This window comes from Sinocyclocheilus rhinocerous, unplaced genomic scaffold (genome assembly GCF_001515625.1).
Source record: "Sinocyclocheilus rhinocerous isolate Xijiao unplaced genomic scaffold, SAMN03320098_v1.1 scaffold53, whole genome shotgun sequence".
Taxonomy (NCBI): Eukaryota; Metazoa; Chordata; class Actinopteri; order Cypriniformes; family Cyprinidae; genus Sinocyclocheilus; species Sinocyclocheilus rhinocerous.
Window position 1 is genome coordinate 69,624 of NW_015645538.1, and position 15,634 is coordinate 85,257.

General features: G+C 36.8%; 1 protein-coding gene across 3 annotated transcripts in view; it reads left to right on the forward strand.

The window, feature by feature from the left end:
* The first annotated feature begins 3,274 nt into the window (after window positions 1–3,274).
* The window catches only part of tinagl1 (tubulointerstitial nephritis antigen-like 1), a 31,544-nt gene continuing 19,184 nt past the window's right edge, over window positions 3,275–15,634 (forward strand). The window contains exons 1-3 of one of the 3 annotated variants that reach the window (XM_016509756.1): window positions 3,275–3,392; window positions 8,086–8,402; window positions 11,249–11,315. In XM_016509756.1, the coding sequence (XP_016365242.1) occupies window positions 8,093–8,402; window positions 11,249–11,315 (377 nt within the window). In that variant the 5' untranslated portion in view covers window positions 3,275–3,392; window positions 8,086–8,092. Of the gene's footprint in view, window positions 3,393–4,246; window positions 4,382–8,085; window positions 8,403–11,063; window positions 11,134–11,248; window positions 11,316–15,634 lie in introns of those variants that run through there. The other 2 variants (XM_016509757.1, XM_016509758.1) reach the window with 2 other exon arrangements.

Sequence of the window (15,634 nt, forward strand, 5' to 3'; positions counted from 1 at the left end):
CCGATCACAGGCCTCCGCTCCTTGAGTTCTCTCCAGTGCTGGAAAGCTGATCCGATATTTACACGGGTCCTACTTCTTGCCTTATCGTTCCGCAGACGTTTTCCTCTTGTTTTTTATCCGCCATCTCTATCTTTCTGTCGCTCGGCTCGGCTAATGTCCGTCCCATGCACTGAACGCGCTCTCCTCCACATCACGAGTAGACACGCCCCTTATTGCTGATTGGCTACAAGTTTGTTTTGCGATTCGGCCCGAATCAGTTTTCTAAAGTGTTTTTGAAAAATCACTTACTCTGCCTTTAATGACTGTTTTCATACAGGTTTCCCCAATAAGTGGTCAGGAAAATGGATAGTCTGCCTCTAGACTTATGTCTTTGGTTGAGTCAATGTTGTAATATTGTGTTTTTCGGGAAGACAAACAGAGAAATTATTTGATGACGGCCCAGAGCCTTAGTGTTTACACTTTTCAAAGGAAAGCAACCTATAAATGGTGTGCTTTTATTTTTATTGAAAATGAATTTCAACTTAGAACAACAGCATATTTTGTTTTCTCTGTTCTATTTAAATCTAGAACATGAAGATCTACAAATTATGGGGGTGGTGTTCATGGGGACACATGAACTGAAGCCAAATTCTTTTGGATATTTCCATGAGAAAGTTTCAGGACACATTGTGCTTTTGACTAGCATATCTGAATTTGTCATTAAAACTGCTCCATGAGCTTCCGTCGTTTCTGACTCATTTGCAGCTCTCATAGGCTACTGAACACTTAAACATGCCAACAAACTTGTACACGAGCAGTTGTTAAAGGGGAGTATTGAGAGCCTGTTGTCATGCTGACACATTGCATCTGTTCTGAGTGTCTTTTGTGGGTTTCTACTGCTCAAGGAGACAGAGACAGATTGTTCCAGAATGACTTTACAAACATGCCAGACGCTTTACCACCTTTCTTTGACACATGCACTATGCACATCAGCATTGTTTTTGGGAACTGATTTTTCATTCTTGATGGAACAACGGACATTAATATTGTGAATCTTCTCATTTCTGACTCACGTGTCTTGTATATCCGCACTCCCTTGTGAAATCTTTATCATGTGCGTTATGTGAATCATTGTGCGTAGTCTCTGATTCACACATGCGTGTACAGTAACTCATAGCAAAGGCTAATGAATAGGGTCGAGTAGGGTAGGTACTCTCAGGGTTATCGCAGCCCATGTGTTGCATACTTCTATGCTCACATCTGTGGCTAAACGTAAATATGTGGTGGGCTCCCAATCTGACTCATTCACTCAAGCAGCTTTAATGTAATGTTACTGATATATGTAGGCGGTTACTGTACATGACTCACATGAACAATTCAAACAATACCACCAATGTAGGTCAATGCGAGTAGTCACAAGAGGAAGCATGCATGCAAATCTGTGGTAAGGAGGCTTTTCTTTTCAACACCGTATGGCACTTTCCATCAATAGGGTTAACAGGTTTTTTCTGCCATGTTCAGTGAAAGGGGGTTCTTAACCTTTAGAAAAATTTGGTTATCAACCTCAAAATCTGTTTTTATTTTCAATTCGTATTCTGATATATATATAATATATATATTTTTTGCTAAAATTGAATGTCTCTCTCTATATATATATACTGTATATATATGCAGTATATAATGCAAATGTCAATGCTACTTGTGTGTGTGTGTGTATAATGTTAATATTGTAAATGTCATAGATTTTTCATGTGTGTGTTTGTGCATATACACATAAAAATATACAAATGTATATACATACATGCATACATAAATTTATATATCCTAAACATGATATATGATACATATTAAGCAATACATATACATGTGTGTGAGTGTGTGTGTCAAGCAATAAATTACATGCAAAATGTGTGCTATCATTTTCTTCTCAAATAAAATTAGTTATTCTAATTATTTTTTGAATATCAGTTCGATAAATTATATCTAAATTATAACATTGTTGTATGACCTCAACTGTAGAGTACAGTCAAAAAGTTCACTGCCTCTGAGGTGGAACAAGACAAAGCCATGATTTTTATGGGGTGTTGTGGATTGTAGTACTGATGGTTGGTGCATTTAAATATAACTGACTTTGTTCCATACTAGGTTAATTCTCATGTTATAGTTTATCTAACATATCCATTATAATACTGGTTTTGTGGAATGTGCCATATATTTGCGTCATGTCCAATTTAGGAAGACTCTTCTGATAAACACATTGGCACATCCTGATTTTGCTGAGTTAGATGTGTTCCTAGGTCAACATATTTTGTTGACCCTGGAACAATATTTTAATCCAAAAATTTAGTTTTGACCATATCCCTACACCTAACCTTAACCATGAGTATTCCCTAAAATCAGAGGAAATGATAGATGAATGACACTGATGTACAAGCACCAAACACTGATTGTAAGCCTAAACTTCACAAAAACTATAAACTGGTTCTTCAAATCTGATTGGTTAATCACAATGTTGTTCCAGGGTCAACAAAGATGTTGATCCAGGAACATGTTGCACTTGGTAAAATCAGGTTCTGCAAACACATTGTGAGATCAGTCAGCTGGAAAAAGTTATCTGAAGGCAGAACAGCTGATTATAAAGCAAAACCGGCACTATAAAGTATCCTCTTGTCAAAGCTTGTAAAGGGCATGTCAGCTCGTGTTGTAAAGTGAATTGCAACATGCGCAGAAATGAGTGTCCAATTGTGTAATCAAGATATTTGAGTTTCCGGTTTCCGGATATATCTGCACGTATGCGCCTCCAATGCAGCTCTTGAGAGCATTACAAACACCAATTTATTTATTTATTCACTTTATTTTTCTGTTTTTCTTCTGGAAACTTGATTGGTGGTAATTCAACAGTTGATGTGATGTCACATGAATTGTAAATGTAGTTGTCCGACTGACCAGCAGGTGGTGAGGGAAGAACCTACCTCTGAAATGACCTTTGTGTATACACAAAAACAAGAAAGAGAAGTACAGTGGTGTGAGACAGATAACATAATGATCCATAATGAATTAACCAACAGGAAAAGTGTGGCATGGAAAGATAAAGTGCCCCCAAACTGATACAAGCAGTCAAAACCCTCAAGGAAAGGGGTATAACCTAAAGTAGCTCCTGTCTGTGTGTGAATGTGTTGTGTCTGGATGTGTGGGAGGGAGAAAGTAAAGAGAAGGAGGGCAAAGCAGGAGGGGTGGGTCGGAGGGCTTGTCCTGGCTCTATATAGAGAGGGAAAATCCGAGTGTGACTAGGGGCCAGACAGGAGGCTGAAGACAGTACTCTGTTCAGTACTTTGACCTGTAGCTGAAACAGACCAGCTCACATTTTGTTCACTGGATATAACCAGAGGAAGGATTTGATTTCACTAAACAAGGTGGGGGATTTTTTTTGTTCCAGCTATTTAAATCCTGTGCTTTCTGTGTAACCTCCTCCCTCCCTATTTTCATGCAAGTGTGTCAAACAGGTGCGTAGTTAAGAGCAGCAGACCGGCAGCACTATTATCCTCTTTACATGTACCAAGAATGGCATTTCATGAAGTAAAAGTAGTTTAAGTTATGAAATGTAAAGCATTATACTTCAGCTGTCATTGAATCTAGAATATTCTACATCAGTCTTCAACCTTTTTCAAGTGTTGCATTTAAAGCCTGGCCTATTCTTTAGTCTTTTTTATGTTTAGTACCATATTAATGAAATTATATGCTTTATTATCATTATCATTATTTGTGTACAAGGCCGTACACTTGTATAATCTTAGCTGAACTTTGGGTTAGGTTGGATTAATTTAATGTTGTATTTTTAATGCATAATCTGTTTGAAATCAAACATTAATTGGAGATTGCTGCTTTACATTTAGTTTTAATTTTAGTTAGTCTTTGTTTAGTAATATGATGAAAGTTATAGTTATTTGTCGGAAAAGTGTACTTCATTAAATCTATCACATAACTGAATGATACCACATTCAGATAAATGACATATGAAATGAATATGAAATATATGATAATACAGAGTTAGTGGATGTCTTTAAACTGCAAATGTGTCTTATACAACTATAATGTAAGAACTATACTACATGATAAACTACATGAAGAATGAAAGAGTCATGTAAATAACTGCAGGAAAATTATGTATGATATCAAATATCACTCAGGTCATCACTTTCAGTATTACAATACATGTAAATGAGAAGTAGGTGGTGTCTGCGCTATACTCCTTTGACAGCTCAAGAAGCTGTGTCATAACTGATAAGCATGGAATCTGCTAGAAAGTCTCCTCAGTCTGCTATCTGTCTTTTATTTGATACTGATATGGAAGCTTCTAGACCTGCTCTCAAAGTCCATGAAGTGTCATTCTACAACCACAAAGGTATGTGTTAAATATCAACCTTAAATGTAGCATTTTTTCAAAGACTTGTTAAAATGAACCTTAATATTTGTTAGTGAAATTAAAATATTAAAGGTGACGTTAAAGTATGAATATCCAGAAGACAAGACCTCCTGTATTTTTAGCCTGTTATGATTGTGGTGTTTGTGTCCGTATGTTGTGTTGAACCACCTGTACACATGCAACTAAGATTGGAGATATGACTATAATGCTGTATTTTCTTTATCAGCTCATTAGTTAAGTTTTGTGTGATCAAAAGCGCTGATGTAAGTCTTGATGAAAGCGAGTGCTGTATCATTTGTCAGACAGCAGATTATAAATCAGTGATGTGTGCAGGAGCAGCCGTTTTACTGTCTGCTGCACATCAAGCATCATACGGGATGTTTGTGATGTAAAAGTCAACACGTCTCTACATGCTACACTCCCGTCGAGAGCAAACAGGCGAGCCTTCAAAAGCCAAAATATCCACATTACTGTAGTGACATCATTACTGATGTTTACTGGAGTGATCGTCATGACAACAGGGTCAAACGATCATTTCTTTCACTGCTGCCATATGTTTGCTCTGGTCAACTAAAGGCACAGTCATGCAGAAAACTGCACAGCAATGGACTTTGTTTCCGGGGCTGTTCTTTTGTCTGTATGGGGGACATTGTGCCTGGTGGACTGATTGGGTAATTAATGATGCTATTTCTGTAATTTGCTCGCAGGCCTCTCGTCTTTGTCAAGTCTCTTTTCTTTTTAACCCGAGACCACAACAGGCAGCTTGAGCGCAATTATGTGTGATCTTAAGACATTGTTCTCAGGGAGGAGGTTCAGTGAAAGTGAGGAGCAGTAATTTGATCAATTAAATGAGGAGAAAGAGGAGGAAGGCCACGCCAAACAATGACCTTTAAAAGGCTATTTAACTTTAAAGCCATATGTTATTTCAGAAGACAACAAATATATATATAAATCTTAAATAAAAAATATAGAAATCAGTTTAATGTGTAACTTGTATAATGTTACAAAAGATTTCTATTTAAAATAAATGCTGTTCAGTAACTTTCTATTCATTAAATAATCCTGAAAAAAAAAATCATTATTAATAATTGAGCTGCAGATCAGTATTAAAATAATTTCTGAAGTTTCAGGAGACACGGAAGACTGGAGTAATGGCTGCTGAAAATTCAGCTTTGCCACCAAAAGAATGAATTACATTTTAAAATATTTAATAGAAAAATTGTAATAATAGTTCACAATATTTTTTTTTACTGTATTTAAAAAAAAAAAAGCAGCCTTGATGAGCATAAGAGACTTCTCTCAAAGACATTAAAATATCATAATTATTCCAAACTTTTGGCCAGTTATATATAATCTATATATATATACACTGCCATTCAAAAGTTTGGGATCAGATAATGTTTTTAATGTTTCTTATGCTCATCAAGTCTGTATTTTTTTAAATTAAAAATACAGAAAAAAAATGTAATTTTGTGAAATATTATTGCAATTTAAAAATAACAGTTTTCTATTTTAATATACTTTAAAATATGATTTATTCCTCTGAAGAAAAGCTGAATTTTCAGCATCATTACTCCAGTCTTCAGTGTCACATGATCCTTCTGAAATCATTCTAACATGCTGATTTATAACCAATGTTGGAAACAGTTGTGCTGCTTAATATTTTATACCTGTGATGCTTTTTTCAGGGTTCTTTGATAAATAAAAAGTTAAAAAGAACAGCGTTTATTCAAAATAGAAATGTTGTTATAATATACACTACTATTCAAAAGTTTGGGGTCAGTAAATGTTTTCTTTCTTTATTTCTTTTAAGAAATTAATACTTTTATTCAGCAAGGATGTGTTAAATGGATAAAAAAGTGATAGTAAAGACATATTGTTAGAAAAGATTTCTATTTTGAATAAATGCTGTTCTTATTAACTGTTTATTCATCAAAGAATCAAAGAAAAAAGTTTCACAGGTTCCAAAAAATAATAAGCATCACAACAGTTTCAACACTGATAATAAATCAGCATATTAGAATGATTTCTGAAGGATCATGCGTCACTGAAGACTGGACTAATGACTGCTGAAAATTCAGTGCTGCATCACAGAAATAAATAATATTTCAAAGTGTATTAAAACAGGAAACCAATATTAGAAATTGCAATAATATTTCACAATATTACTGTTTTTTTCTGTATTTTTGATCAAATAAATACAGCCTTGATGAGCACAAGAGACTCCATTAAAAAACATGTCAAACTTTTGAATGGCTGTGTACATATGCAATCTAAAAATAATGATTTATATTTAACATATATAATACTTGTGAGGCCCATTTTGTGTATAAATCTACATGAAAATGTGTTATTTTGTTATCAAAGATGGACAGCCTTTATAAGACAGCCTTACCCTGTTTGTGCGCCTGCCTTGGTTTTGACTGCAGGAAGTAGCTGTTTCCGTAACAATGATAAGTTTTGGCTCCATTAGTTTGATACTGACATTATTTCCACCATGTCAGCTACTGTGTCCTTTCTTGGAATATGAAGATAAACAGGTCCATTTTCCTATTTTAAAGGGACATTCATCTTATCTTGACATTTTAATACAAACACAATTTTTAAGTAAACAAGAAATAAAAAAATAGTATTTACCATTGGGTTTTATAGTTTAAATTCTCCAAAATGATTCCAAGAAAACCAGGTAACTAAAAGCATTAGCAGCATGAATGCAAAACATTCATTATCCTTGCACAATAATTAAGCAATTACATACCGCTTTGGAGCATATTGAATCAAATATGAAGCACATTTCTTCAATTCTGTTTAAATGTAAACGCTCCACGTGGATTATGTCATATTTTGGTTAGTTTATGGATTTAAGTTTTCACAGACATTTTTTCTGTATTGCTCAGTATGTGATCCATGATGGTGCCAAGTATGTTGACATGATAACTGTACTGCGAATATCTGTTTGCTCATAGCTCAAATATTATAAATGAGACAAAATGTCTCAAGAGAGATCAAATATAGACATTGCAGTCAGTGGGCAAAGGCCGTTCATTTTGACCTTTGTGCTTTCTCTTAACTTTCTTTTAGCCTAGTGTAAGACAATATTTAAATAGACGTAGTAACTGCTGTGAGTCTTTTCTGGAAATTTAGCAAGTACATAGAAGTGGTGGACGTCTACAGTAACTTGAGGCCTGAGTCACATGACCCCACCTTTTCTATTAGACACACCTTAATGTATGGATAGTCCCACAGAAACCCAAGCACACAGATAATAGTAGTTTCAATCATGGACAAAAGTCAAGAGAAACCTGTGCTTACAGTTTCTCCTCAGAATGATCATTCTAACCTCGTCGAATACTGCTGTGCTGTTATTGTGTTTGCAGGATGAGTGCATTATTAAAATAAGAACAAGTGGAACGTCTGTTTATCAGTGATGTTTATATTGCAGATTGTTGGCTCATAGCCTCGAGCTCAGCCTGCTTCAGGAAAGTGCAAAACAAACCATCGGCCTTAGGAATTGCATTGCTCTGCCTAACACCTCTGTTTCTGTTTTCACTCAAATGTTAAAATGTTATTACTGCTGGAATCATATTAGGAGCATAATTTTGTATTGGCGCATTAGATTCAATTCTGATTTGAAAGTTGACCGTAATGGCTGATGTTTTGCTATATTGATTTCTTTATGACAGATAAGCAATGTTGAAGCTCTTGATGCTGGCCGCCATCACAGCGCTCCTCCTGCTGGTGGAAGGGGGAATGTCGGCGAGGACTCAGTCCCGCACTAAGAGAGAACTGGCCAGCCCGCTGCACCTCAGGGGGATCCGGGACCCCTATGGCTCCTACTGCCAGAGGAGAGGAGGCTGCTGCCCCGGCCGAAATGACCAGTGCACTGTGCCATACCTGGACACCATCTGTTACTGCGACCTGTTCTGCAACCGCACCGTGTCCGACTGTTGTCCTGACTTCTGGAGCCACTGCCTGGGAACAACTCCTCCATATCCTCCCAGTAAGTTGAAAGACAAAGTGAATTCTGAAGACTGCTGAGTCTGAGAGTGCTGGTCACTCTTTTCCATGTATTTGCCTGCACAGTGAATGGGGACTTAGACTTTCAAACTTCAAAAGGGATCCACAAAAGCACTGTAAATTTAACATTAAAATGATCCATATGACTAGGGCATATTATATTATAAGTCTTCTAGCCAAACAACAGCTTCATATGATTAACAGACCAAAATTTAAGTCATTATTCACTGATAATCTAATCCCTGGATTGACCTGAAATATATGCTTTTTAATGCTATTTCAATATAAGAAACAGCATTTATGAGGCAGTTTATGTCAGATGTTAAAGGTATAGTTCACCTAAAAATGAAAATTTTGCCATCATTTACCCTCATGTCGTTCCAAACCTGTATGAGTTTCTTTCTTATGTTGAACATAAAAGAAGATATTTTGAAGAATGCTGGTAATCAAAGAGTTGATGGTCCCCATTGACCCTACTATGGAAGTCAATTGGGACCAACAACTGTTTGGTTCTTCAGAATTCTTCAAAATGTCTTCTCTTGTGTATAACATAAGAGAAACTTATACAGGTTTGGAATGACATGAGGGTGAGTAAATGATGACAAAATTTTCATTTTTGGGTAAACTATTCCTTTAATACCTATTTGAAATATGCTAATTTTGAGTTTGGCCAGCAGTTTGTGAGATTTAAGTATTTTCCCTCTCAAACAGATAGGAGTTGGTCTTGCATGCCCAAAATAGCTGCTAGCATTGCAAATATGGCCAAAAATAGGGAACTTGAGAACCAGATCAATATAATTTGTGAGCAAAACATTCAGAACACCTTTGTGAATCAATTGATAAATCAATTGTTTGAAAAGATTTGACCTTCAAATAATAAATTTTTCTAAAATCAGACTTTGCTAGTCCTCTCATGAGCATATCTAGGGCTTATATCAATATTTCGATGCAACAACAATATAATTTTCAGTATAACAGAACTATTGTATGACTTCAGAAGACTTCAGATATGGTGCGTTAGTCATATGGACTACTTTTATGATCATTTTTTAGTGTTTTTTTTGTCAGTTTGGATCCTCAGATGGCAGAGGTTAATGTTTAATCCTGTTTTAGCTTCCTTCATGACAAGAAACATTCAATCTTGTTCTCATAGTGAAAAGATCTATAGTTTGGGATTAGTCATTTTTAATCAAGATGGGAAGCCAATCATTGGTATGCTTAGGGAACAATTTTGGCCCACAGCCAATGTTTGAAGTCTACACCGTTAAGAAAAGGTTAGTTATTTTCTAGACACATAATGGAAAACCAAGTCCAAATTCTTCCCTGTTAATGTTTTCCTGCCATTCTTGCTTCATGGACCTCACTGTGGTTGTGTAGTGCCACCGAGGTGTAAAATGTTCAGTCATGGATCTAATAATGGGCAGAGAACAGTGGCATTCTCATGACAAGAGCAGAACAGGGCAGCGGAAGGCAGGGAGCAATGAATGGAGGTCAGCTGAAAGAATGCCTGTAATGCACGAGGAGGAAAGGGGGTGGAAAGGGTGACTGCGGACAGGGAGGGATCACAACAGGTATGTGCACAATGTGTGTTTGCTAAAGTAGGGACAATCATGTCTGTAGGGCAGGTATGACTTCACGGATCACAGCTCAGCATTGCTCAGACGGAGAGTGTTGCTAAATCTCAGTAAATGTTTTAAATGGAAAACCGCTTTCATTTACAGTAAAAATAACATCTGATAGTTCATGCTTCCTACTCTTTTAGGACTTTGGGCAATTGCAGCTTAGCTTTTTGATGTTTAAACTTGAAACTTGCCTATAAAAAATTATTTAGTTTAATAAAAAGAGAAACTAAATAAATTCAAGTAAAATTTGAATACTTAACAAAAAACAAAAAAAATTGAACATGCTACAAACATAGACGCAAATTCTTCCATAGTGTCTTTCCTGAACTTTTTCTGAATGTAAAAGGCAGCAAACAGGAGAAAATGTCACGTCACACTTTTGAGAGCCCTTCAAAAAAACTGGCCACTGTTAAAACATTTGCTACACTTGAAAAAAAATTATTAATTAATTAAATAAATAAAAAAGATATTGTGACCACAAATTAAGAGTTTGTTCCCATGATTTATTAAATTAGCGTGGTGTTTTAATAATTTGTTCACTCATTTTAATTTAATTGTGGCCACATATGAAACACTGCATGCAAGAGAAAAAAACTAGATATCATTGCCACAAATTAAGAATATCTTTTAATTTGTCATTCATGGAGAAAAACCCATTTTGGGCCCAGATGGTGTCGTTACAACATCTACCAGCAGCGGCCAACTGAATAATGCTAACCAGCCAAACAGTGAGCCCTGTTTCCAAACGAGTTTTAAACATTCCTCTCCTCCCATTTTCCAGCATTCGGTTGAGCCAGTGTTGTTATGTAATTCTATTCGGTGCCACTAATGGTGCAGACATTATGCACTTTGATTTTTATTGACATGATTTTATGTATGTGTCTGTTATATTGTCTTACGTAGACATCCTACATATGCATTCACTCCTTTTTAGTTTATTCTTACTGTTTGTACTTAGTATATTAGGAGGAGAGGAAAGATGGCCTGCCCATTTCCAGCCAGGCAGTGTGGCAATCTCTGATTAAGCTCGTCAAGGCATGACGACAGCAGAGTCTCTGGGAAAGCAATGGAAAGCCAAGAAAACATTCCACTGCGGGCACCACAGACTACATCAGACAAACTTTTAATCCAAGTGTTTAGTATGTGTGTGTGGTTCTTCCTCAAATCTCCTGCAGACTGATTCATAATTGTTGTTTGTTGATTTCAGGTTCTTGTGAAAGGAACGGCCACAGGTTTCACTCAGGAGCAACATACAAAGAGAACTGTAATTTATGGTGAGTGTGAAATCTAGTCAAAGCTATATACAAATCCTCCTCCTTAGTTCCATTTCCATAGCACTGACAACACGGCCTTTTCAAGGGCACTGTGAAACTCTCAATCCAAGGCCATTGTTTGGCTACATCAACACTCATGTTGGCAGGATTTATCCGCAGACCGAGAGAGTCTTGACTGGGCTGCTTCAGTGGGCAGGACAGTGGGACCCCTCGGGTCCTGAAAAGATTACACACATTCCTGAGTTCCCATACATATGCTTCACCTTCAGCGCCATTGTGATCCTGACAATGTGAGCGGTACAAACACATTGCAGGATAATGTACAGCACATATACATCCATAATATTTACCGCATGTCTCTCTCCCTTTACACAAAACCCCTTGCTAATAGGATTAGCTCTCCTCATAGAATCTAATCCGTCGCACCAGCCATGGTCGAAGCACATTCCCTTTCACTGTTTGAGGAGTCAGTGGACACATAAACCTCCTTAGTTAATGACCACCACATGGGAATATATCATTTTGTATGCTGAAATTGAATATACGGTGGTATATAGAATATAAATCTGTAAACTAACTGCTTTGGCTGTAAAATTACCCTTGTGTTTGTTGGTGATGGATTGTTGCATTTTTGTTTTGCATGAAGAGGTAGTTATTTGCACTAGCTGACTGAGCTATTCATGTGCGCTACATGACCTCCAGCTGAGATTTGCTGTGAAAATTGTGGGTAATTGGTGAAAGATTCCACACATCTCTCCAGTTTAAGTCACTTAACACACTGTAAATTTAAATTTGCTTTAAAAATGTAAATTTGCTGTTGCCGCCAATAGCCTCAAGATTAGTGTGCCAACATAAAGCACACAGCCACCCGAGTTTGATTCCGGTCTCAAGGTCCTTTGCCGATCCCACTTCCCTCTCTTCACCCAATGCTTTCTTGTCTGCTCTCTACTATCCTGGCTAAATAAAGGCATAAAAAGGCCCATAAAATGCCTTCAAAAAATTATTAAATTAAATTAAATTAAATTAAATTAAATTAAATTAAATTAAATTAAATTATCGCTGGGTTTGTCCAAATTTTACCCAGCGCTGGGTTGTATTTAACCCAGCATTTTGTAGAGTGTGATTCTGAGATTTTATTTTCCATTTTTTTTGGCTTACATGCTGTCTTGTCATCCAATTTGGATGGTATAATGTTTGTTGGTCTAAACGCATCTGATTTTTCACTGTATTTTGCCTTGTGAGAAACTAGTGATGGTTAGACAAAACAGAAAAGCAGGAATGCCTTACCCCAATTCCAAAGATTTTTCACACAGCATTGATATGGGTATTGTCTCTGGGAATACAGTGTGGTGTCGTCTCCAGTGTTGTTTGTTTTTGGTGTAATGTGTGCACATGGTCACATATTGCAAATGTTTATGACAGGGTGAAATTTACTTGTTTTTGAACACATTAAGACCTAAATATGAGAGCCGTCAATACTTACAATGCCCTAGTGCTGGTTTTGAGAGTCTTGTGAGGAGAAAAGCTATTCTACAAGCTAGTACAAATGATCAGGATGATAAAACATAATCTCTGTGAATTTAGATATATTTGACTTGAAAACTTAATCTTGAGTTGAAGGCATTTTAATCATATTTTTCCTATTAGCTGCCTTATCATGTAAATGTAGCCAAGAATGCTCATGTTGTATGTTCTGTCTGCAGATGTTTTTGTTTATATGTCTGACTCAGTCTGTTGTTGATGTGATATGATTTTATCTGTTAGTTAGGCGTGATGGAGCTTTCTGTGATCACACTAACCACAAGATTGGCACCTCCTGGCACTGCCCCGTTATCTCCCCTCTCTTCAGTTCTCGTTTTATCAGGATCTTTTTTTTTACGTTCTTCTGTATATAGTGATCTGCTTCCTGTGGTGGCAGAGATTGATGAAATACTGGCTGCTGTCCCAGTGGAGTTGTTGTTCCCTCTGGTTCACATTCACCTCTGTAATCCTGAGATTTCCTGAGTTCAAGCCTCATTGGACTGGGCCGTACGTTTGGCATGTAGCAGCCGCAGACCCACCGGCTCCTGCAGGATCTGATCCTCAGTCAGTGATGTGATGAGCGCTACTGGTGTCTCAGTATAACTGTATCTTTCTTACTCTTTCTCTTTTACATACACCTGGCTATAATGTCAGAAATTATTGCCATCTTTGTGCTAGAGTTATGAGAAGAATGTCAAATCTTCATAATTTGTCAGTTATACAAATCTTATCCAATTTTACTGGAAAACAAAACACAATACTGATAAAGAAAATGACATTTTGCAGACAGTTTTATCAATCTAAATCTATTTTGGCCATTGCATTTCTATAGGCCCTATCACAGACTCTAGCCTATATGAATCCCTGCCGGAGCCCATGCATTCAACCCGCTGTCATCTTTTTGAGATTACTGTGAAATGTAAGGCATGTTACAGAGAGCATGTCAAAGGCTTGTATCAGGATGCTGTTTTGAGCATTACAGTGAAGCGTGACAGAGTGAGAAACTCATCTTCCTGCTGACAACAGGTCACTTGACACCTTTGCACTCTAAAGGCATTTTTGTAACTTTCAATCAGCAAGTGTGCGCTGGTGTGTGAATTTATGTCTCAATCTGAACTACTGTGTGAAGGTTGAACACTAGGACTTTGAATGTGTGTCGCCTGACAGAAAGAAGAGGTCACAAGATCTGCAATGTGCAACTAGATTTTTACAGAGAAAAATGTGAGTGCAAAACCCATAGCTACGTTGGTTGCCAGGTTGTAGCATACTGGTCCAAATAAAAAACAACAGCACACAAAATAATAGTCAACCTCTCCTTGCCGTGCGATTTGAGGCATCATTCATGTGCGTAGTACAAATGGGCTGGACAGGTTACATGCTGAAGTTTAATTCTTCTCTTCGTGACTCATCCCGCTGCTCTCTAGTAATGTCTCCGCAGCAGTGCACCTCTGCTCTTCCTCTTTTAATCCACGTTCCTCTCAAACGTCAGGCCTGAACCTCCTCCCTAAGCACAGACTGACTAAAAATGGATATTTCTTCAAGAGCTGCAGCCTTAAAAGGCTCATAGGCCTCTCTCTCTTTCGGTTTCTCTCTCTTGCTTGTTTTGTGTCTCAAATGTAGAATATGTCTGAAATGCTTCATTGTTTCTCTCTATGGTTTGGTCTGACGTCTGTCTACATTTTCTTTCTCTGTTTTAAAACACATATAAACACACTGTTGTTTATTATTCTAAAAGTTAATCTACAATTTACTTCAGTCCTCAGAAACTGCACTGTTAATGAAAGAACAATGAGGGGTTTTAAAGTCACTTTTCTTTCCACAAATACAGTCCCATGACTTACCTAACATAAAATTAACCATGATTAAATGTTTTAAATCATTTTAAAGGCACAAAAATGTTTATTTCCCACACTTAAAATGGTAACCTCTTAAGAGGTCTTGACCTACTCGACTGCAATTAACTGATAAACTCACACCTGCATTTTGCTATAATCTTTCACATTAAAGGCACAATATGTAATTTTCGCCGCTAGAGGGTGCGTATTCAAAATAAACAAAGAGACAAAGGCGTAGTTTGATGACGCCGTGACTGAGTGTGGAATCATGGGAGTTGTCGTCTTCATCTCCACAGCCGAAGCAATCCGACGGGACTCGGGCATAAATCATGTTAATGGATGAGCTAATGATTTATTAACATAGTAGAATGAAGCAGACTGAGGCTGAAAGCCGTCGAAGCGAAACGAGGCCGCTGAACGAGCCCTACATATTGTGCCTTTAAGTGCACACATCAGGGTTTTGAACAGTTTTAATAACCCTTAACTGTCACCGTCCCGTATACGGGACGCCTAAGTTTACTTCAATATATTACAATTAAATCCTAATCTAATCATGACAAACTATATATCGTTGGAACTTGTCATAATCTTGACAAAATACATATAGTTGGAAAGGTCTGAGTCTCAAGATTCCATATTTGGTGGTATTTTGTCATAGACATAATATTGAGAGAGCAATTCAAATTTGGAACACAACTTATTTAGACACATGGCTTTAATTTTATAGCAATTTTGGATTAAAACACATTTTATAAAATATTTATTTTATTCCGTTTACAGTACATTTTCTTTAAAGTAAATGTAAACTTCTATAACTTTTTTATGCTTTCATTTTTTAAATGATTTCACTTCTGCAATAATCTGCAGATTGTCTTCTTTAAAAAGAGACTAACCTTAGGTCTGTATTCAAAAGCGTTTATGAATTATATGGGGGGGGGGGGCAATCTTTATTAATTCTTTAAA